Raw genomic sequence first — 25,499 nt, forward strand, 5'->3', positions numbered from 1 at the left:
AAGCTTGGCAACACTGTTAGGACTTTTAAGTCTTATGAAGAAAGAATAGACTTTTTTTAAGGGTAAGGCTTAAGTAAAGGATCTAGATGACTGTTACTGTACCAATCCCGCTGTTTTGTACATTATTGCCAGTAACAAAAATTAAATAAAGTACAACCGCAATTCAACGTGAAGGCACTAAGTCTCAACCGAAACCAATTTATAAATAACCCTAAAATCTAGTTCCCTTGCACTCTGATTTTAAGTATTTATTTAGCAGTCATTTTGGTGGGGTTACTATAGTAAAAAATCGAATAAAAATCATACAAAAAATTATAATGTTTAATGGAAGCGATATTTCATCAGCTACACACATTCAAGTATTCAACTGTTTCATGGCCTTTTATGGCATTTGAACGATTTTGGTAATTTTATAAATCCAAATTAGCCCAGTCCAAACACTTGACGGAGTATAACCGGATTTGGCATACTAATATAAAATAAAATGTCATTTAATTTTTTACTCTCGCAACCCCGTATTACTAACCACGAAGTCAGCCAGGCTCGGTATACCCTAGCCATCCTACATCGAATATCACAATAAACCTTTGGATGTACAAACTATAGCCCGTTCCTTTAAAGAAACAAATATGTCAAAAGTCTAAACTATTTTAATTTTTAAAAGAAGAAGAACTGAACAAACTACCCTCGTTTTTTAGTCAAGTGATAAACTCATGAAATTGTTCATGTGTGTCATCTCTCAGACACAAAATAGCGCTTAGGTTTACAAACCTACCCCAATTTTTTTGGTGGTCACATGGGTTGAGGAAGGATGTTTTGGGTGAGATAAACCTCCCCGTACCACTTTTACCCCTGGAAATCCCCCGGTTAGGAGAAATTCGCATTTGAACTTTTCGTAATCTTGAGATAAGGTCTTATGTTTTCTGGTGTTTACGTGTTACTTACTAACTTAGTGTTTTCAAGGCATCATAAGGCTGTGGTGATTGGGGGACGATAATTTCCATTTCAAAAGTATTACACAAGAACAGTATATTATAATTCTTAGGTAATTGATAGCAATGTTGGCCCAATACGACTTGATTGGGTTAGGTTAGGTGCTTCGCTGCGCTACGCTCCCGCCTTAGCCATCGTGGTTATTTTTTTGTGAACCACCCAGAAATAGGAGCCCCGAGTAGCGGGGCTCCGTCGACTTATAATAATTATTGAACCAAAAAAATTGGTGAAGGTTTACAAACCTTTACCCAAAATAGATGTCGTGTGTTTTAATTTTGACTAATTAAGGAACGGACTATACTCTATAGTATTTGTGGAAAGTTGACTCTTTACGTGTGTTAAGTTGGTGTTATTGTTTTTCAGCCTTTATAAGTAAATACAGTCAACCTGCCCTCGGTGTGTGGATATGCTAGTAATCGTCTCCCTCCATGTTGGCTATAAGATTTCTCTTCTCTTCTTTCCCTGGCTTCGCGTCTAGGAGCGTTGGTCTTATATTGTTTCTTGGTTCGAAACATGGCTGAAAAAAGAGATAAAAATAAGTTAATTACCTATAATAGGTATTAATATTTTGGTGTCGCAGATATGTTTCGAAAAATCTCGATTCCCGAATCCCGACACTCGACAGTCAGTCAAAGTCAAAGTCAATTTTTTTATTCAGAATAGGTTTTTTTCAAACACTTTCCGAACGTAGATGCTAATGGGGCCTACCACCGGTCAGTCAAACTGTCTATTTCATAATTTATTTGAACCACATATTGTATTTATACCCTCCTTTTTTGTCGGTTAAAAATCGCTGTATCCACAGCGCAACAAACAAATGGTGGACACTTTTTATATAGGACGGTCATATAATACAGAATATTTCAATAGAGGGGTCGCGCGGTCAAGTGTACCCGCTTAATAGTTTGGTCAATTGACTGGCTATAATCAATCTATTTTACGTATTTTAGTTTAAGTACAAGAAAGTCGTGACTCTTGAAGTAACCTTCAGGACGCCGCTTATCATTGTGCCAAAAAACCACTATTACAATTGATGTGTGTTCGTCCATCTGCCGGTCTGTCGTTCTGTTTTTTACGTCGTCATGCTCAAACCGCAGAAAAAGGTAAAAAATCCTTTAGAACCTAGTAAAGGTTGAAGACAAAGAAAATATAATCACTACGTTTTAGTTGAAGACAGTTTTATTCTAAAATAATGTAGGTATACAATGCTATATACCTAATGCTACCCGCACAATAAACGGATTTCTTTGCGACGAGCTTGCAGGAAAATCTATATTACGCAATGCTGTGGCCTGCAATTTATGTTTAAAAACCGCAATAATTAAAAAATTACTTCACTATAATGACAGATTGCTAAGGTCCCACCAAATAGTTTTGATACTTTTAGATGCGGCTTTAAACTTTCACTTCTTATTACCAGAAAAGGTTATCGTATCAGAGGAAAATAAGTCAGGACCTTTCAACCTTGAATGGTGTCTGATAATATCGCTCGCGGTCAAACTCGAAAACAATCTAATTATTTTAAGATATCAACATTCAACGTCTTTAAAAGACCGAAGATTATAATATATCTACACTTTTGGTTGCGGCATAATCGTTTTCATAGTTCCAGCTTTAACTGTCCACGATTCGCTCTTTTAATCACTTTAGTGTCGCGTAAATTCGGTATTTCATTGTGCGCTTATTTGGGGTGGTAATCTAATGGGAAATTAATACCTGCTGGATTAGCATGGTCACTATTAAAACGGATAGAAAAAGTGACATAATGACAAAGCTAATCCGCCATTTTGTTACTAAAATCTGTCAGTATGACCATTCTCTCCCGTTTCTTATGTTGTTATGCTAAAGTCTTCAAGAGTACGGTAAAAGCTTACCGTCTCACAGATGTTCATGTTGCAGCAGTTCTCTATGGTGATCTCGCACTGGTCCGGCCGCGCCGTCAGCGGTGTCACGTTCTTGTTCACGATTATTCGCTTCTTGATCCTGTGGACAGACAGACAGACGTTTTTATACGTAAGTAGGTATATAAACTACAGTTTATCCCGCTAATTTCCTGTTAATTGCTGAGAAAATAATATCTGGTTAAAATTTTGGGCAAAACAGTCAGAGTTTAAGTGCCGGAAATGAATAGATACAGAATCAATGAATAAAGTTCGGATTTTCGAATTGTATCATAATGTATGAGTTAACAAACACACACGACTTTACAATAGGTACAATTCTCAAAATAACTCAAATTACCATACGTATAGGTTACTGTATAAGCCACCCTTTTAAGCTTATGCAGAACTCCACTAAAATGTATGAATAGTTAATGAATAGTTCGAGACGTACCTTGGCCTCCTCCTCAAATGCAATATCTTGGTGATGAGCACAGCGCAGGCCAGCGTGAGTAGCCCACATACAATCCCAAGGACCATCAGGATGGGATCCCTGACAGGGTCCCAGCCGCCACAGCCATCCAAATACACCTCATCATCATCGACCCTCAGCTGACTCAGAGTGGAGTCGTTTGACTTCACCACCTTTGTGGTGGGTGATGTGGTTTCGGTTGTGCAACTGAAAATAGTGAACTATAGTTAGAACTAGATGACGGTAATTCTGTCGCGCCAAAATTTGTTTATCGCGTGGGAAACGTAAATTTTTCCGGGATAAAAAGTATCCAATGTCTTTTCACGGGACTCAAATGTATATCCATCCATACCAAATTTAAACAAAATTGGTTCAGCTGTTTAAGAGCGTTCCTGACGCTAAAAATCAAACATCGTCCTCTCTTCACACTCGCGCCCGTCTTTCATATGCCAGGTGAAAAAGGACGGCGCGGAATCATCGCCAAGTTAGTTTTACTTGAATAAAAGACGAACTATAATGATTATGAAAAAAAGTGTTTTGAGCAAATTTAGGTTTTATCAATGCCTTTTTAGATATTAAAAATATTAAAGAAAAGACAGCAAACTTCGAAGATCCAAGCAAAAATGTGTCTTAAACAAGGTTTTTTGTGAAAAAGAAACTATCGAGCATTTTTTCAGTAATCGTGTTTTCGTCTTGAGCTTTCAATCTTCATGAACTGAAGTTACTTGTGTCAAAAAATCAGTTTTCTAGACCTTACAGATTTTGAGATCTAGGTTTACCTAAGTATGTAGTCAAACAAGGGTCATTGTTAATAAAATATCATTTTATTAACAATCTGAAAAAATCTTTCGTTAAGAATATAATACTTACTTATATAGAATTTTGTAAAACAATAAAATTATATTTTTACAAACTAAGTATCAAGATTCAAGACCATTTGAAGTTGACTACAATCTTCTATTCTAAAATTATCATTTTTGAAAAATACATAATTATAATGTTCCCAAACATTGTTGTCGCCTGAGAAAAAAAATTGAATGAATTATCATTGGTTTGCTAGGTCAATGCTGTCTATTTCAAGTGCAGTTATCTTGGCACTAGATTTATAGTTTACTGTCATACGGAAGAAGTTTACATTGTGTGAATGATTTTTTTTAATATTAATTATTAAGCCGGCAAAATATTATATCAAAACTTTTCGGGCCGAATAATATACGCGCGAGATCCGAAGAATAGAGAGCCTATAACTTTTGTTACAAACAGATTATTCTTTACAATAACGGTATGTTTAGAGGACAAGCGCCCAACGTGCGTTTAAAGTATTATAAATATAATATTATTGTTAATATTATCTATTAGTGTAAGTACTCACATACGGTTTTGCTCGATCGAGCAATCACGTAGAGTAAAAACCACGGCTCGGGCTTTCGTCCACACATTCAGTATTGCTCGATAGTTTTACTCCATTTCGAAGGAAATTAGCTACGACTAATAAAAACGGAAGAGTAACTGTGTCAAAAATTTGTCAAGCCGGCTCGATTCGAGCTTTCAAACTGGCTCGATGCGAGCCATCGAGCTGTGAGTTTTGCGGTTCACACGGTGGTTTTTGCTCGATTTCGAGTAAAACTATCGAGCAAAACCGTATGTGAGTACTTAGCATATACATACAATTATATATTCGCGAAAATGCGCTTTATTATCGTGTACGTGTTACAAAACTTATCTGAACATACCTTAAGATCAAATTTTATTAAAACGATAACGGGGTATGAACAAAATCCTTACTTTTTCTCCACTGGTGCCTGAATGACCTTCTCACATCTCACGCCCGTATAACCCTTCTCACAAGTACAGGTCGCATCGACCCCGCTGACCGAGCATGTCCCATGTACACAGTGGTTATCACACGGGTTAACCTCACAACGCTCTCCGACAAAACCGGCGGGGCATCTAGAAACAAAAAAAATAAAGCTTAGTTCAAAAGGGTAGAGAAATAAAAAAAAAGTTTTAAGCGAGCTGATGATGATGATGAATGGCTCTTTGCCCTCGATCATTTGAAACATAAACTCTAGATCAAAATCGGTCCACCCGTTTGGATGCTATGATGGACAGTCATACACACGGAGTACGGATAGACAGACACGAGACACGTAAAACTTATAACATCTCTGTTTTCGTAGAGGTCGAAAATCGTATATCTATATTAGGACACACTATGTTATCAATGGAAGCTATATAATTTAATAGCTGTTAAGAAAATAAACTTGTTTCGTTGGTGCATAAAATGCATTAAGTACCCAGTTTTATTGCTAAATGAATGGTAATAGATTACAAAATTAAAGGTTATTGGCCCGCACTGTCCTAGAAAAGGACATAATCCTTAATTTTATGAATGTGAATAGTATACATTTGTTACGCCTTCACGGGAAAACTACTAAACCGATTTAAGTGTTTGGTAAGGAGATACTTTGAGTCTCGGAAAGGACATGGGATAAGTCTCTTTCCGACAAAACCGTTTCGGCTCTATAATGCGACAACAACACAGAACATACACACATAATAATTATACTCACTTGCAAGTAGGGAATCCAGACGGAAGCACGCTACATTCTCCTCGCAAACAGTAGTTATGGCATACAGATGTCTCACACCGTTTGCCAGTATACCCGGTAGAACACTGACAAGTGTAAATATCAGTCTTCTTCCCATGCAGACAGAATAGTCCTAAATCCTCTAGAATAGGCGTAGTATCATTTATAACGGTTTTAGTCTGAGATAAAGTGGCCAAGTTCTTGCATTCTTTTATCCCATTGGTTTGGTCAGCGATATTGTAATTTGCTACTATACCAAAAGTCCTCTCCTCATTGAAGCTCAAGAATTCCTCTGGTTCTGAATTGGGAGTGGCATTTTTCGGCAGTATCCAAACCTGCTTGTAGCCCCAGTCTACCCAATATATGGAATCTTTTGACACGGTTATGGAATTAGGCTGGTGCTGCGTACCCGCTAGAAGAGTCTTTCGCCCGCTTCCATCGAGGTTAGAGGTTTCTATGGTGAAGTGGATGCCTTCCTTATCATCAGCCCAGTAGAGTTTCCTGGAGTGCTGGTCCACTGTGATGCTGACTGGCATGTAGATGTCAGAGTCGATGATAACTGTTCTCTCTGTGCCGTCCAACCTCGCTCGTTCTATGGTCGCCTTCTTAATGTTGGTATTCGTCCAGTAGATGTAGCTGCAAAGAAAGATATAAATATAACATTGTTTTAATACATAGAAAATTTGAAGTGAGTCTATTATGTTTATCTGTTTATATGTCTTGTCACCAAAACCGCCGAACCTGAACCGACTTGGATTTGGTTAGGGGACCATGAGTTTCAGAAAATAACAAATTAGGATATTTTTTATCAGTTATCACAAAAAATGTACAGTGCCGACGCGAAAATCAAATTGCTGCAAAGCAGACATCTAGCCATCTGGCATAAATTAACAAAGATTGTAAACCTTTTAAACTTTAAATCTTAAGCAAATGATATCCCGAAAGTTGAAACTAAAAAGGTTACAACTATGTTTGCTCGTATGGAGCATACTAGGAAAGTCAATTAGCTTTCCAAATAGTCGTTACTGAGTAAACAATCAACGTGCCGGTCTTAAGGCCTGTTATACGTAGAGGCGCCGATCTTTGGTCGGTCTGATGGCAGACCGACCGACTGATGGTAGACTGGGGCAATCAACATATTTTCTTTATCTCTTCTGTTAAGAATCGCCGTTTAAAATGTATGGAATTGTTATGACATGAGACGAATGTCAAGTTAATATATGGGCGCCGCCGACTCGCTTACCCGGCTTACGCTTACTGGCTAAACACCCTGATCGGAATCTTGCACACGGCGAAGCACAAAACGAAAAGAATAGCAGTTTTTATGACTTACCCTCTACAGCTATCTATAGCTATATCTCTAGGAATCTCATCTTTCATCTTTAGCAGTAGATTCCCATAAATATTGTCCTTCGACCGCGGCCAGAGCGAGATCCAGTAAATGCTTCTCTCGTTCGTATCAGTCCAGAACATCTTATTGGTAACCGGGTCGAAGGCTACACCCTGGATGTTCTCATTCGACCTTCTTCCGACCAAAGGCTGGTACTTCTTTGTCATGAGGTTGAAGCTGAATATCGAAGCGTTATCGTTCTGTTTGTCGACGAATAAGAGCATATTGTGGACTGCATCATACGCCAAAGCCGTTAGCTCCTTAAACTTACTAGATTCGAAGCTAGTTTTCGATTTGTTAGAATAAAACTCTATTTGGTCCCCTGTGGTCACTGCGATATCTGAAACAATAGAAATAATGATAAATTAAATTATTATATATATGTAGAATTTTTGTAGAGTATAATATTGTTCTTTGTTTATGCTATAACATCTAATTTCGTATGGATGCCACTGCCTAAGTCTCGACAATTTGAAAGATCGTACATATTAATATATCATCGTTATTATACTCTGAAGTTAGGTGTCCTTTCTTCTAGGCAATGTAGAGGTAGGCAATAGAAAGGCAAGGGGAGGGGAGGGAAATTGGAATTATTCCTACTCCTATAATTTTCTTCTGATTAATTCCGTTGCGGGTCACAAGACGGTTTTAGCATGTCCCTCGGGCTCCTTGAGATCATATCGAAGAATTTTCGTGGTTGGATACCGCTGTCGATCCTGGCGACACGGGAGATACAGTGGTGGGAATGAGTGGTGGGCCAACAACGTTAAAAATAATAATAATAATAAAAAGGAAACGATTTTCTATTTGGGCTTCGCTACGTAACTCGTTGTGAAAAAGGCCATTGCAATTTGCAATAAAATGGCATTTTGCCTCAGTGTGATAGTAATTAAGGTGTTCATAACGTTCACAAGTTATATAACGATAAGTGACATCCAAACAATACGTTTTGGCAAGTAGATAGTCTCGTGACTGCGGCAAAATGAACTTTACGCAATATCATGGCTTCTATTATAAACTATTAAAAATAAACACAGTGAAGGTATCACGTAAGTTGTTTTAACTGACATTAAAATATTATATCCCGTTTTAAACAAACCCGTTGAAAGATACCTTCCCCTTACTATTTCAAAATACAGTGCACAAGCGACACAATTTTTTTGTCTTTGCCTGTTACATTTGAAAAGTCACACGACAGAGAAAGACAACGAGCCTTCAATTAAAATAAATTGCGGAAGTATCTTTATTAGCATGATTGTCAGGACAGAACTTGGGAGAACTTAGCTAATAGTTTTAAGAAAATAAGGGTACTCGGTAACGTTTGCTTGTCATTAGGTGATCAGCCAGCTTGTTTGTAGTTTTTGATGACAGGACCCCCTTATACTTCGTACATAGTTTTAGTACACACTAATAAATGCCTCACGACTTAAAAAATAAGATAAGATTCGTTCGAACTTCAACAAGGTCAAGGAGACTGTCATTCAAACTATTTCAAACCGTCGTGTTCAAATCACTATGGATTTTCATATGAAGAAATAAAAACATCGCGACTTCATTACGGAGAAGTGGTATTCATTTTTTAGTTTTTGTGTTCTTCATCTTTATGTGGTATAGTTTGATACTTAATTCCTTGAAGGACGAAACCTTTTAGATGTTAAAAAATTTGTAGTAAAAATAAAAATTACAAAGTTGAAAGTACCTATAGAGGTACCTGCTCGTAAAAGTATGACGAGGTTTTTTAAACGAATAATTTATATCACGATAATATATCTGTTGCCAGGCCACAGCCCACATCTCTCTGAGTAAATAGTTGGCAGTTAATTCCACTTACGTCGGTCTTCGTTACGTGCCGTGACGTAGATCGTAAATAGGTATACGGCACGCCTATCAGTTACCAGGCGCAGGCTGGGGCTCACGGGGGACATAACCCCCCCCCCCCAAATCTAAGGTCAAATTGAAAAATTTCAAAATCTTGCCAAATAATAAAAGGAAATTTCTAGCTATCCCATCACCACCACTGCGTCCGACCTTAGACAGCTATCAACCCAGAACCTTCCGAGGGCGCAGATAAAAAAAATATTAGTGTAGTGACTAGTGAGTGACCCCCCCCCCAAATTTTAGGCTGCGACCGCGCCTGTCAGTTACTACATACTACATAGTAAATACTATAATTATGTCTTGTTTCAAAAAAGTGGCCATTCTGTTAAAACTTAAAAGTATTTTGCAGCCAATTTGAAGTCAAATCGTAAGATGTTATATCTAAAACTTTTGGTTTGGAAAAGCGGTATGGATACGATGAAGAGAGAAAACCAATGATGGACGATGGTTACTTTTTTTTATTTTACTTTTTGCACACATCAAGGTACAGAGGCGGGCTTAATGCCTTTAGGCATTTTCTTCCAGCCAACCTTTGGGTCATGCAGATGTAGAGACGAGATGAGGTAGATGCAAAGTACATGTATAATTTTATCAACATTAATAAATACATACTTTAATAATTACTATTACATATTATACGGATACTATAATTCAAATAAACTAATAAATAAATAATATATATTTATATACACAATAAATATAATTTTTTATATTATAATAATTAATATATAAGTACTTACTAATAATATATTAATTAAAAGCAACCACTCCGGCAAAATTTTAGTCTGTCATGGAAATTGGGAAAGGTACTTACTAATCTGGAATCTCTAAGAGAAAAATTTAAAGAAATAAGAATTCTGACCGTCACATCTCAATACATTTTGGAAAATCTCTTATATGTTAGAAAGAACATAAATATTTTCAAAAAGAAAAGTGGTAATCATAATGTAAATACTAGAAATAAGAACAAGTTAGCAATACCAATGTTCAGACTAGCCAAAATAAGCAAATCCTTTAAAGGCCAATGTATACGCCTATACAATAAAATCCCAGAAAATGTTCAAAATCTACCTTTAAACAAATTTAAAAAAGCAGTTAAAGAACGTTTGTGTGCTAAGGCGTATTATAAAGTCAATGATTTCTTCGAGGACAGCACACCTTGGGAATAGGGTGGCTCCATGCAGGTTACTTTTCTTTTAATTTTGTTACATAGCTGTAAGCCATAACATTGTAATTTTCCATTTTTTTTTTGCAAAAGATGGCCCCGTGCGAGTTTCTTACGCCGGTTCTTCTCGGCGGGGTAGTTCCCGAACCGGTGGTAGGCAACGTAGTTTCTTCGTTCGACTTTCAAAAAGTGTATCATGATACCCATTTTGAATAAAAAGATATTTTATTTATTTTATTTTATAATAAATTACATAAGTAAGTATTATTTTTTAATTAGGCCCAAATACTAACTTTTAATTAAGTCATAATGTGAGAAACATAATTTTAAGCAATAATTTTCCTAACCAATAAAAGCAGTTATTTCTAATCAATCGTAAAATTTTGTGTTCCAAACCTTTCGTGTTCCAAATGCAATAAAAGTTGCATTAAATTGCAATAAAAAGTGCAATGCGGCCGTAAAGCCTTGGCAATGAAACCTTGACCAAATACTATTGAAAACTTGTGGTCAATGTAAATATTCATGAGTATCAATCAACGCGTTAGCACAATAGACATAACTACCAGTAGTTCGACTGCAAAGAAACGGACAGGTTTCAATATCTGTCAAATTCGTCGGGTTTCACTAGGATTATGAACGGAATTTGCCTCGCGCTGGCTGATATGATTTATTTTTAAATATTTAGAATAAAGATTTCAAAATAGGATTCTGACAATTTTAATCGCATGTGCCAAAACACAAACAACAATACGACCAAAGAGGAACACGTCCATCGAATATGTCATAGTTTTAAATTCGTAGGTAACAAGTTAACAACCCTAGCGACGATTTTCGTCATAATACGTCAAATTTAAAAATTTCAACATCAGTTCTAAGTCGGTATACTCTATCATTCTGTCTACTCTGGCGTTAGCGTTACTAGTTATGGTACTTAATTGAATTATTATTAATGTCAAGTTTAATGTTATAGTACTTAATCTATCTTTTGACTACTACGAGACGCATGCCAGCAAATAGATTAGGTTAGCTATGACTATAGGTTATGACTTATGATACTTCGCGCGGGAACTGTATAATTTTCCGCAATAGTAGAGAAGTTATCTTCTCTACTTTCTTATACAAATACTATGGTGATTGGAGATACTCCAGAGTCCTAAATCCTAATAGTCCCATTGAAATGTTACAACTTACAATTCAAGGACTGCGAATACGCAATTTTATTTTTGGGACATGTAGGGGGGGAGGGGGGACAATAGAAGATTAACCTCAAGTTTTTGGGGTCGCCACTCTTGTCCCCCGGTCGACATCTTGGAAAAAGGGGTGACAACATTATTTTCGTGATATGTACCTCGGAAACTATACAGTCCATTGAAATGTTACATGAGCTTTGCATTTATTAGAGGACGCAATTTTATTTTTGGTATATGTTGGGAGGGGGGGGGGGGGGGGTCAATAGAGCTTTGCATTTATTAGAGGACGCAATTTTATTTTTGGTATATGTTGGGGGGGGGGTCAATAGAAGCTTAACCTCAAGTTTGTGGGGTCGCCACCCTTATCCCCCGGCCGCCATCTTGAAAAAAAAGATCTTGATCCCCCCGATCTCATGAAATTATTTTTTTGCAGATACAAAGAAAACTGTGGAACCATGTGTGGCTGCAGAAAAGTAGGCCTTAAATGCTCTACATTCTACGTAGTACTACGTACTCCGGCACCCCGTTCAAAAATCTACGTGTAATATTGCGAATACGCAATATTACGTTGCACGTTGTAGGCACTATACATACCATTTTTAAACGGGGCGCCGAGTACGTAGTATTACGTAGATGACCATTTGTGTGGTGGGAACCAATAATGACCTGAAAATATATTTGGCACTCAATGTGTTAATAATTATACAGTTGTGATTGGCTATCGTTAACGTACTTTGACTTGCCTGGCTTATTATCTAGTTAAATACGGCTACAAAGATGACGATTGACGATATTTATAGTACTAGTATGATAGAGTTTTCGGTTCGTTAGTATGAAACGAAGCGTTCTATTGGGAGAACCGAGAACCGAGAACCGTAGGCGGTGCAAGGAAATAAATCTCCCACCCACGAGTGTTGATAAAAATAGAACAAAACTTTCAATCATAAGTAATGATTGAAAATTACTACATTGAACTGAACAAGCGTCGAAATTGTGACCAAATCAATAATCGTACCAAGTAACAAGTACTTGGTAAGTTGGTACTATTTCTGCATCTATACTAATATTATAAATGCGAAAGTGTGTCTGTCTGTCTGTGTTACCTCTTCACGCCAAAACCGCTTTTTTATCCCGAAAAATTGTACGGTTCCCGCGCGATAGCGAATTTTGGCGCAACGTAGTTGCTCCGGGGCGTCATCTTGTGCCTATAAAACTTTCCTTGGGCTCAATTTGATGTCGTCGAGTATCTTTTATACTGACAACTAATTTCTAAAAAAATTGTGGGAAAAAGCCACCTGACATATAAATAAAAAACAAAAACATTCTACGTAAGTACGGCTCACCTATATAAAACAAAGACTTCTATTTAAGTTTAAATAGAAGTCTTTGATATAAAACGAATGGGCAATGACGTATGATAGACGTAAAATACCCAAATACCGATACCGGTTTGACGGTATCTCGGTAAAAACGTGAGTAAAAACCGACAATTAATGTTTAATAGGTACTTAATCCATAATCACAAGTCCATAATAAACTAATCTATACTAATAATGTGAATGCTAAAGCACGTAATGTGTGTCCGTCTGTAACTTCCCATGCTCAATACCACTGAATTTGATGAATAGTATGGTGAGACTCGGGTAAAATATCTCGGAAAAATGTAAGGTTTCCGCGCGATAAACGAATTCGGATTAACAACGAAATTGCGGTCAAATTTTAGCAAAGTAAATAATATATTAAATACGCTTTTTAGACATACCCAATATGCAAATTTAAGGAAAGAGGAAAACGTATGGCGTTTAACCATTTGTACAAAATATATTGTAATATTTGGCGTCGCTAACGCAGATATCGGTCGCGGTAGTTATTTTTCCGCCTTTACAGGCAACGTGGCAAAATTTTGTCACAGTAAAGCTAAACTTTAAAATCCTATAAGTATGAAATATATTGTGTTTTTCAGTCAATCTAAACTTTTCGAGGAATGAATTAAAAAGGTTTTGCAAAATTTTAAGAATTTCACCTAAAATCAATATTTTATAAATTCTACGATTTTTGATTTTTTTTCTTACAATTCTTTTAGCATAGCAAAGTAATGTTTCTTGCACCATCATATTATTATGAAAATATTTTATCTCAAGGAAGGATTCCAGGCACTAACGCACTTCGAGTATCATAATAATAATTATTGATACTACAGATGATAACAATGATTGATAACGTACTGATAACACTTAATTAAAATATTAATAATTTGTACAACTATTAGAATAGCTTTTCACCATTTTTTGGCTCCTAGGACCTAGGCTCTAGCCTAGGAGCTAAAAAACCCCAATTAAATTGGGGTAAGGGACCAAAGGGGCAGGGTAAAAAAATAAAGGAGACTGGGGACTCTTGAATTAATATTTTTATACTAAATGCAAGTTATGGCCAAAAAAGTGTTTTAAGGAAACTGGGTACACTTGATCCATGTTTATATTTATCTCAATTAAAAAAAATATATTTTGTAGTGGTTATTTCAATATTTCACATTTCAAAATTCTTGCATCAACAAGAAGCTTAAAGAACTTAGAGTCTTAGGCTTTCTAACACTTTTAGAGTTCGCTGTGAAAGTAGCAGCTCTGAAAGAATAACTTTTTTACCTTTGTATAGAAAAAATCACGACGCTGGGGCGCTCACCTATACAAATCGCAAAAAACATTTGCTCCTTCAGCGCTCCTACTTTCAAAGTGAACTCTATTTAAACACACCTTAAAGTATTATCAGTACGTTTCGTTACACTTTATATAGGCAATATTTACCCGAATTCATTATCAGCTCGCAGTCGTTATCATAAACGTGAGCCAAGTCATCCATAAATATGCGTATTTTATCTTTTCATTATAACTTAATTTTGCAGTTCGCGAAACATGTTTTAACTGATTACAATTTACAACGAAGTCAAAAGGAAGGATATTGAATTTTATGAACTCTCCAATGGAAAGTTATTAATAGTTATTAGAACTTTAGAATAGACATAAAACTTGAGAGGTGTCAAGGGACACCCGGGTGGAACGAAGTTCCAGTTTATTATTTCTTATGTACAAAAAAACCTGTATACTTCCACTAAAAAAACACTATATTTAATTTATTATTTAGTCCTTATAATTCTCCTAAAAATGTAAATGATTTTATAATATTAAAATTGCATCATATTCTAATTTCTAGATTATTCAGTAATTTAATTAGACTTCCGACTCACACACCACCCGTGTAATCGTTTTATAATCCCAATGACAGATATATATAATATTATACTATATCTGCAACATAGTAAGGTGATAAGATTTGTATCTGTGTAATAAGTTGATAACTGATAAGAGAGGGCGCGCCACATGCAATAATATATTTGCTTCACATAATAAACAGATTTCATAATACACATCAAGGAAGAAATTTTTTTGAATGGAATGTGAATGGAAAATTAAATAAGTATATATCTTTTTATTAATTAATAAAGAACAAATATAATTAAGAGTTTGGTGAGTATTTCAAGTGCTTACCTGCTACCATTATTGATTACGAGCAAAAAAGGCAAAAAAAAAAACGTATGGGAGCCTCCCTTAAATATTTATTTTATTTAGATTTTTAGTATTTGTTGTTATAGCGGCAACAGAAATAAACAATCTTTGAAAATTTCAGAAGCCTAGCTATAGCGGTTCTTGAGTTACAGCCTGAAGACAGACCGACAGACGGACAGACATCAAAGTCTCAGTAATAGGGTCCCGTTTTTTACCCTTTGGGTACGGAACCCTAAAAATGCCGAATACGACTGACTGACTAAATTTTGATGAGATTCTCATTTCTCAACACTGAACTCATAAAATATGTGATCAATATAGATTACATAGACCACGACTGAGAAGAGTATCTTATATTACATTTTCGCCGCATAAAAGTTATTATAAAATTACTTTAAAGTCACACTGTACGAAATAGAGAAGTTTTATTTGAAAAAGAAATGGCTGTTTTGCAAATGTTTACACAACAAGCTGCCACTGGGTCAATGATGATTAGATGATGATGACTACTAGGGTTCCTTCAACAAGAAACCTTCGTCAAACCGGCCATGTACCTGTTACTCAACCACATTGACAACAATACAGAGCACAGGTCGCTTGGGCAATAATTACACAGCCATTAGCCTGTTTCGTAAGAATGGACTTAATAACGAACATTTAGATAACACAATGGAAAAGTCTGGAATGTAATATTATGGCGGCTAGGCAAGACGTCAATACTTTTAATTAAGTGGCTGACAGAAGTGCAATAAAATTGGGTTAAAGGAGACTGGGGATACTTGAATTATTACATATTTTAAAATATTAATTAACGTGTGACTCATGCCAAAAAAATGAGTGAATTCAGACTTAAAGGAGATAGGGTACACTTGATCCCAAAACATAACAAAATGTTTTGTACTGGTCATTTTGTTTATGAAATAAGGGTGCAAACGAACAGACGGGTCGCCTGATGGAAAGCAACTATCGTCGCCCATGGACACTCTCAACATCAGAAGAGCTGCAGGTGGGTCATTAAAATAATTAAATAATTAATGTTGAAAATTTTATCATACCAGGGTAACATAAGGAACAAAATAATTTTAATTTAAAGTGTTAAGTAACATGGCTTTTAAACATTGTAAAAATATCGCGATTCGCTCATTTTTTATCTTATAATTCGTAAGTAGAGTTAGGTACTTAATAGGTTATTTCCAAAACATAGCATTTTTAACCACTCTAGCTAAAACATATTTAGTTTTTTTACTTACTTTATTTATTAAAGATATACCAAAAACATGTTGCGCTAAATTTACTTAAAAGTGTTAAAAATTATAAATAAAGGTAAACGTGATAATAATTACTTAATATAATAGTTTAAAGTTTTTCTGATAGCAACAATTTTTATAGCTTTTTACAACTTTGTAGGTATTTTTGCCGTTTATCATTACAAGTTTGGCACGTACGCGTGACTAAAGACGTTATTCTGATACTTTTGACCTATAGGCCATGTTTGTTATTGTTTCTTATCTGTATCGTCATCATTACCAGGTACAAAGTGCATAGAAAGTAGAAACATATTTTTTAGCACCGCCACAGAATTGTATATTAGCAGGCACCGCCGCATTTTTGGGTAACTTAGGGAAAACGTTTAAAAATACATTTTTTTTATTGTGTTGACTCGGTTTGAATAACACGGTCTTATAAAAATTGCCACGATTTATCAATACGAGTGAAATTTTGAAAGTATGTAGTAGAAAGCTGCTAGTGTTGTGAATACATGCCCAAGTATTTCCAATTTATCATTATCCACAATGAGTGCTTATCTATACTAATATTATAATTCTGCAGAGTTTGTTAGTTTGTTTGTTTGAACGCGCTAATCTCAGGAACAACTGGTCCGATTTGAAAAATTCTTTCAGTGTTAGATAGCCCATTTATTGAGGAAGGCTATAGGCTATATTTTATCACGCTAAGACTAATAAAAGCGAAGAAATAGAGGAAAATGTGGAAAAAACGGGGGGAAATTATTTGAAAGGGATTATTTGAACGCGCTAATCTCAGGAACTACTGGTCGGATTTGAAAAATTCTTTCAGTGTTAGATAGCCCATTGATCGAGGAAGGCTATAGGCTATATTTTATCACGCTAACTCTAATAGGAGCGAAGAAATAGAGGAAAATAAGAAAAAAAAAACGGGGGAAATTATATGAAAGTGCTTATTTGAACGCGCTGATCTCAGGAACTACTGGTACGATTTAAAAAAAATATTTCAGTGTTAGATAGCTCATTTGTTGAGAAAGGTTATAGGCTATATGTTATCACGCTAAGACTAATAAAAGCGAAGAAATAGAGGAAAATGTGGAAAAAACGGGGGGAAATTATTTGAAAGGGCTTATTTGAACCCGCTAATCTCAGAAACTACTGGTCCGATTTGAAAAATTCTTTCAGTTTTAGATTAGCCTATTTATCGAAGAAGGCCATAAGCTATATTTTATCATTCTAAGACTAATAGGAGCGAAGAAATAGAGGAAAATGTGGAAAAAACGGGGGAAATTATATGAAATTGCTTATTATCTTTAGAACTACTGGAGCGATTTTTATGTTATTTGGCAAACATGAAGAATAGACCACGTATAGCGACATAGGCTATTTTTTTTCGGAAAACTGTACGGTCGCGTGAAATTCCTAAATTACGCAAGCGAAGCCGCGCGGAACATCTATATATAATAAAATCGTAGGAAAGTCAATTCTATACATTTAATATTTTTGTACAATAAATAATACTTGGGACGTAATCTGCTATGCTAACGCAGACGAAGTCGCGGGCAACAGCTAGTATCACATAAACTACGTACTTAAATTAATCTTGTTAGCACGACAAAATGTCTATGTAGTTGCTAATTTGCAGACTTTGAATACCTATGTCCGTACTACATATCTCATATTGTACATAGAATCATTGTAATGAAGAAGAAATAACAACGTTATGTTGGAATAAAAGTGTTTTTTTTCGTATTTTAGATCGTTGGTTCCGTAGTAACTAAGTTTTTGTTTATATACAAAATTTATTTAATTATTATGTACTATGGTTACTGTTCGTTAACTTCATTAAATAAAAAAAAAGTATAGTACCTATTATATTTTTTTATTAACTTCCTAACTCCGAAGAGAAAATTAGCACCCTAAATGTATTGCGTTATTTGCGAATTTTTATTTCTTTCTTAATCTTAATTTTAAAAAATCTAAATAACCTTTGAAATCTGAAGATTACTGCAGACAACAATCCCCAAACAAACTTAAAGAGAGTCAAAAATAAATTAGACCACCAACATACAACTACAGGGTACAGGCTAAGATGTTTAGTAAGCATCTAAATATTTGCTGCTTTAGTCTGCTTTGCGAACATTAGATAATAATATTATTATCTTCACGTAACAGAGAAAAATTAAATATGGCATAATAAATTCAAATAACGAATATCATTTAACTTAATATCTCACTAAAATGTACTTATGTCTTGTGACTTGTACTATATGTGTGTTATACGGAATATAGAAGTTTACCAAGACACTGTATAAAACCTAACCTAAAATTTTTTTGACTATACTTAATGAAAATGTATTAAAATTTACAATATTATGACTTACACGTTGTAAGTGCACGCTTATAATTTATAAAATAGTTAAAAATTAAAATGAACGATTTTCGTGGTATGGTAATATTATGTATTTATTTACAAATTACATAACGTGTGTGTACTACGAAGATATCATAAATCTTCACTTTTTGTTTAATGACAATACCTACATACATACATAATATATAATATGAAAATCACAAACATATTTTGTAGAAATAAAATTTTGTTGTTATCATCATACGAGTATAGAAAAGTATGAAATTCATCTACCGGCAACGTTTTCCTTTACAGCGGTTTCATGCTTTAGCAATATAATACAGTCATGTTAAGAAGCCAGAACATTGTTTCCGTAACGTTAGGTTGACCGTCTATATAACTCGGCCGGGTATTATGCCAACCGTTCGCAGTGGCCTACGTGACTCACGGCCCCATCGCAATGGTGCCGCCGCGCCAAATGCGACCTTATTGACATTTTGCACTCTTAAAATTATCAATTAAAATTCCACACTAAATCAATGACAGAAAGAATATTCTACAATGAACTAAAAATAACTCCAAAATAGTTGCGTAACAGAAAAAAATCGCACGTGTTCAATTATAGTCAAGCATCAGCTGATTTCTGCACTCACCCCAAGAATTAGCTAGGCCCAGCGCTACCGGGAGGAAGGCGATTAAACACAGCATTCGACACATTTTGATTCATAAAATAACAATTCATTAAATGCACATTACAGTGAGTTTTGTGCGAGTTTCAGCCAATGTCAATCAGAGGGCGCACCGCACATGTACGCGCCAACCGCGTGTCGGACCGAAACTGAATGCTAAACTAAATTCTAAAATCGGTCGCGGCCGCGCGTACTGCCGTGGATAATACAAGTGTTTCATTGAGGGGTTTCCGACTTTCTGCGCATGCTCCAGTTACAATATCTTATCAAGTTATCACTACGAAGATTCGGTAGTACGAACCTCGCCTTGAAATGCAATTAGCTAATAATAATTGTCGGAAGATAATTATTTCGTTCTAATAAGTGGTCGTAAAATTACCTCTGTTTGATAACAAGTAATGCGAAGGAATGTTGAAAATATTAATTTAGTTTTTAGAATATAAAATATAATAAAATCAGTCATTTCCTTAAAAATCTAAAAGTGTTTGAAACGCGAAAGATCAAGGGTGGCCACCCTCCCCTTTGTCAAAAATATTCTTTTTAATTTTCTAGGTATAACTAAAATCATAAAGGTATGAATTAAAAAAGTGGTCACTGGTCCTTTTCTATTTAAAGAAAATGTTAATTACTTTTGTTTTTTTGTAGTAAGTACTTAATTTATATTTTTAAATTCTTCTTATTTTAAAGAACGCTTTTTACAGGTCTACTACTGTTGTTCCAACTTCCAAAGTGAAAAAATTAAACTTATAAATTATAGAAGGTGTAGATACCTTTTTAACATTTTAGCATCATCATTCATCATTAATTTCATTCAATATTATTTTATAGTCACGCTTTGGCACGAATGAGCCCACTTGATTGTAATACCACAATCGCCAAAAAATCGCCGTTATGGAGTTACGATTATTATTTTTAACAAAAAATTAAAACCTACTTCCAAGCTAAAAACAATAGTAACACCCTTATACTCGTAATGTGTACTAAAAAGTATTAAATAATTTTTCTTATCTAATAGTGCCTTTTTCCGAATTCGGCTAAACCTCAACTATTTCTGTACTCAATCTTCATCATTTTGAAGTCGGTGCCAGTTCCAAAAGTTTCAAATAAGTATTCAGTCAGAGAACTAAAGATTCAGCTATCTGGTACCGACTTCAAAATGATGAAGATTGAGTACAGAAATAGTTGAGGTTTAGCCGAATTCGGAAAAAGGCACTATTAGATTAGGAAAAATTATTTAATACTTTTTAGTTCACATTATAAGGATGTTATTATTGTTTTTACCTCGGAAGTAGGTTTTAATTTTTTGTTAAAAATAATAATTTCACTCTTTTTAGTTACCTACTAACCATCGCGTAAGAAAATACTTCAAACCCTTAATATTTGACAAAATACTACAAAAGAAAGTCGACGGAGCCTCGCTACGCGGGGCTCCTATATCTGGGTGTTGTGGTCTAAGTTCCAACCTAACCTAACCTACTTTTTGACTTTCTAGATTGTTTGTTTTTGTTTTGGCGGGGGGCTGCGCCCTCCTAGCCCCCCCTTCGGTATCCGTGGCAGAGTAGTTAAGTAAGACCCACTCATCACAGCCTTGAGATGCCCTAAAAATACTTCGTAAACATCAGAAAACAGATGATCTTATCTGAAGATTACGAAAATCTCAAATGCGAATTTCTTTTAAACGGAGAGTTTACTGGCAGTGGAAACGGTAAGTAAGAGTTTTTCTCACCCAAAACAATCCTCCTTTACCCATGTCACCAACATTTAATTGACGTAGGTTTTAGGAACCTTAGCCAAATTTTTCTAAGTATTTTCGCCATACTAACAAGGGTCACATTTCGGCCTGTCATTCGACAAGGGAAAAGTTTTTGAGAAAAGTTTATCTGAGCTTTTTTGCTTCCCTTGGGGGCCCCTATCGATTGGTATAATAAAAAGGGGTGGTCATAGGGGGTTGTATTTTTGTCGTCAACATTTTTCTAAGTATTTTCGCCATACTAAAGAGGTTCGTATATCGGCCTGTATCTGGCCGGGGGTTGATTTTTGAGAAAAGTTTATTTGAGCTTTCTTACTCCCCTTGGCGCCTCCTATCGATTGGTGTATTCAAAAGGGGTGGTTATAAGAGGTTGAATTTTTTCGTCCAAATTTTTTTAAGTATTTTCTCCGTGCTAACGAGGGTCACATTTCGGCCTGTCTTTCGACAGGGGTTGATTTAAGAGAAAAGTTTATCTGAGCTTTTTTGCTCCCCTTGGCGCCCCCTATCGATTGGTGTATTCAAAAGGGGTGGTTATAAGAGGTTGAATTTTTTCGTCCAAATTTTTTAAAGTATTTTCTCCGTGCTAACGAGGGTCACATTTCGGCCTGTCTTTCGACAGGGGTTGATTTAAGAGAAAAGTTTATCTCAGCTTTTTGCTCCCCTTGGCGCCCCCTATCGATTGGTATATTCAAAAAGGGTGGTTATAAGAGGTTAAAATTTTGACGAAAAATTTTTCTAAGTCATTTTCCATAGTGCCCCGTTTCCTTCAGTCCAACCCAAATGTGTGCCTTATGCTCTGGAGTAAAGGTCGAATTTGTTATTTATGTTCAATTTTGTGGTACTTGAAATATTATGTATTTTGAAACAACATTAAGTATATTTTTTTGTATTAAAATCGCTTTGAAATATACCAAATAAATAAGGACATAACGTGATGATATTTTATGGTGTTGTGTGTATATTGTATCCATAATATACAACCATGTGAGTTGTGACATTGGTGACCCTGACATGGTAGTGATGATGATGATGATGAATGTAATTTGCATAGTAGCATATGCTTTCAGTTCTTAAAACAACGCCTATACCCCCAAACTTGTATCAGCTATAAGGAATCCGGAGTTCTCTTAGTATCTTCGGAACCATAGTATACCTTGGTGCAAAATCTTGCGTTTTGGTAGCATATGCTTAGGATGCTTCTCATAAAACCAAAATCACTATATGTTTCCATATAAATTTTGAGGAGTTTCCTCGATTACTCATGGATCCCATCATTAGATCACCACTTTTGTGAAAATGGGACCAAATTGGAGTGAAACCTAATATAACAAAACAAAAATTTTGAAAATCAGTTCACAAACGGCGGAGTAGTGGTCGAACATACAAAAAAAAAATATATATATATATATCCACAGCCGAATATAATATAACCTCCTCGTTTTTTGGAAGTCGGTTAAAACTCTCTTTCACTTGTCAGTAATGAGTAAATAGTTGTGCAAGAGAAGTTGACCTATATAGTGATATGAATTATGTCCTCTATCAGGCGATCTGTCCTCTCGTTTGCCCGTTTTATTCCATAGTACATAATGGAGGTCTGACGTAAAATATGTATGTATTTATGTATAACGATTTACGAATGCACATAATATACATATAAAGACATTCATAAAGTGTAAGAATTTAAAATACCTACGTCATACCGTGTACTTAGTTGTACTGTACATGGCAATATTTTAATAAATATTAGTATTAATTAAGTAATATGGAATTAAACCATTAATGAATTTGTGACGTTGTTTTCAAGACTTTTTTTAAATCCAAGTATAGTTTTTACTGCATGTTGTTTCTACGAAGTAACAGACATATTTTAAAATAAGCGACCTTACTTTTTACTTATTTCGGTCGATGTGAATAATAATTATAGTTCTTTGTTTATTTTTAATTTTGACCATAAGGCTTGGTTCACACGGCACAATCCTGCGCTGCACGTTTTTTTGCAGTACTTAGGTATACGTCTTAAGAGGATACACCAGGGGCTAGAGAAATGAAAAAAAAAGTACGTGTAATATAGTAGCTGTCTCCCTTACCTCAAGCCTATACCGCCGAACGCGATAGAGACAACTGCAGAAAATCAACGATTCGTTGTCCCCTGATTCCTTCTCCAAAACTTAACCGATTTAAGTACTTTTTTCATTAATACTTCGATCACAGTTTCCAGGAAATGCTATTATATTCTATTGTTGTCGCGATCACTGTTGCTCTTATGGGGCTTGAAGAATTAAAGATTAAAGAAAGGCTTCCTTTGTTTGTTTTTTTTTTGTATAATCTAGCCAAATCTGTTTTCAGGATGTTTGAACACAGCGGAAAATCTGGCCATTTTTTTGGGTTTTTGAACGTTCATATCTTATTTAATAATTAAGTTATAAAAAAAAAGAAAACATAGGGACATTGTATTAGTGGCCGTAGATATTCAGGAAAAAAATATAACTCTAATAGCATTATCCAGGGAGGAAACAGGGGACAACGTTTGTATGGAAAAAAAGGCGGTATGGACTCCTCTTAACGAATAATTATAGGTGCGCATACAAACCAATCACACGTCGATTGTACTGCACGATTTGTTGCAGACTGCAGTACAATAGACGTATATTGCACAAGACGCACATTGCAAAAAAACGTGCAGGAAACGTGCAGGACAACACCGTGTGAACCTCCTCTAAGCTAGGGCTGCCATTCGTCCGGGTTTCCCCAGATTTGTCCTAGTTTGAAGGGCATCCGTCCGGCCGGGTTTTTGAAAACTGTCCGGGTGAAATCCGGACACTTTTGTTAAGAGAAATCCAACTTTTTAGCCAGGCAGCAATAAACGAAAGATACACACGATTTCTTTCACGGATTTTTACAAATTCTTGTTGGAAAAAAAAATATCCACAGACGAACATATAACCTCCTCGTTTTTTGGAAGTCAGTTAAAAAGCAAAAATTGGCAAGACGTTATCGTAAATACTGTTTAAAAGGAGGTGTCCCGGGTAATAACCACATTTCGGCCAAATGTCCGGGGATTTTTCCGCGCCTGACCGGCGCGGCGACGGCAATTTGGGTGATGGCAGCCCTACTCTAAGCTTACTAAAAACAGGTATTACACTTGCCATAACTTTATTTCAAGTGACTGTTGTCTGTCGACTATTTTTTTTTACCGTTGTTAGCTAATAGCCTATACAAGGTGTAACAAAAGTAATATACTTTAGACTTAGAGTTTAGGCTTTGTTTGTGTCATTTTAAATATAGAGTTCACTGTAAAAGTAGCAGCCCTGAAACAGCTTTTTTTCTCACCTTTGAATGTTATGACGCGTATTTTTGTTATTTGTATAAAATAACAAAAAAAAATGCTCATTTATTTCGTTTTACGCAAACGTAGTCACGAACTCATAACAAGACGTCAGGTAGAAACAACAATGAAAGGAAAAGGTCTATCGAAATCAAATAACATTTCCTCCTAATTTCCTCGAATAAGAAATTCTTTCGAAGGCTTTCCCAATAAAATTGTAATAAATTGTGGCATATTTTATTGTTAATCTGTTTTAATTGATGTTATTTTTAGTTCCCTTCGTTACTGATACCTCAAGGGTGAATATTATTGTAATTATTTAATTAATAATTTAAATAATTTCTACTTAGCTCTTTGTTGAAATGTTTTCTTAAGTTTTTTTTATCGTACGAGCTCTGGCGGAAGTGTTTTTTGACCGACTTCCAAAAAGGAGGAGGTAATACGTTCGGCTGTATCTAATATCTACGTATTTTTTTTATGTATGTTCAACGATTACTCAGCCGTTTATAATCTGATTTTCAAAATTCTTTTTGTGTTGTATAGGGTTTAGCTCGAATTTAGTACCATGTTCACAAAAGTGGTGATCTGATGATGGGATCCATGCAGAATCGAAGGGACTCCTTGAAATTGGTATGGAAACATATAGTGATTTCAATTTTTTCGGAAGCATTCGAGGTAAATGCTACCAAAAAGTAAGATTTCGCACCAACTTAAACCCTGGATCCGAAGGTACGCAACAGAACTTTTGGAACCTTATAGATACAGGTTCGGGGATTTTGGCGTTGTTTAAACCACTGAAAGCATAAGCCAATATATCAATTTGATTAATCATCATCATCACAACCATAATTTTTGATTTTTTCCATTAGGACCCAAATATTTTTGTGATATTTTGCATGGAAGCTTATGTTTTTGATGATTATTTCGCTATTTGTGGATCGATTTTTCAAATTATTGTGTTGTTGTATAGGATATAATCTAAATTTTGTATAACAATTGCGAAAGCGGTGATCTGATCA

At 35.3% G+C, this 25,499-nt stretch overlaps 1 protein-coding gene across 1 annotated transcript; it reads right to left on the reverse strand.

Moving 5' to 3' along the window:
- Positions 1 to 1,165: 1,165 nt before the first annotated feature.
- On the reverse strand, positions 1,166 to 19,618 carry LOC121739082 (protein cueball). Its single transcript, XM_042131401.1, has 7 exons — positions 19,370 to 19,618; positions 7,270 to 7,666; positions 5,919 to 6,572; positions 5,131 to 5,295; positions 3,328 to 3,552; positions 2,868 to 2,976; positions 1,166 to 1,510 (listed from the first exon to the last, which is right to left on the reverse strand). Exons 1-7 carry the CDS (start codon positions 19,431 to 19,433, stop codon positions 1,403 to 1,405), a joined length of 1,722 nt encoding a protein of 573 aa, XP_041987335.1. The 5' UTR covers positions 19,434 to 19,618; the 3' UTR covers positions 1,166 to 1,402.
- Positions 19,619 to 25,499: the final 5,881 nt, after the last annotated feature.

Source organism: Aricia agestis, chromosome Z (genome assembly GCF_905147365.1).
Source record: "Aricia agestis chromosome Z, ilAriAges1.1, whole genome shotgun sequence".
Classification (NCBI taxonomy): domain Eukaryota; kingdom Metazoa; phylum Arthropoda; class Insecta; order Lepidoptera; family Lycaenidae; genus Aricia; species Aricia agestis.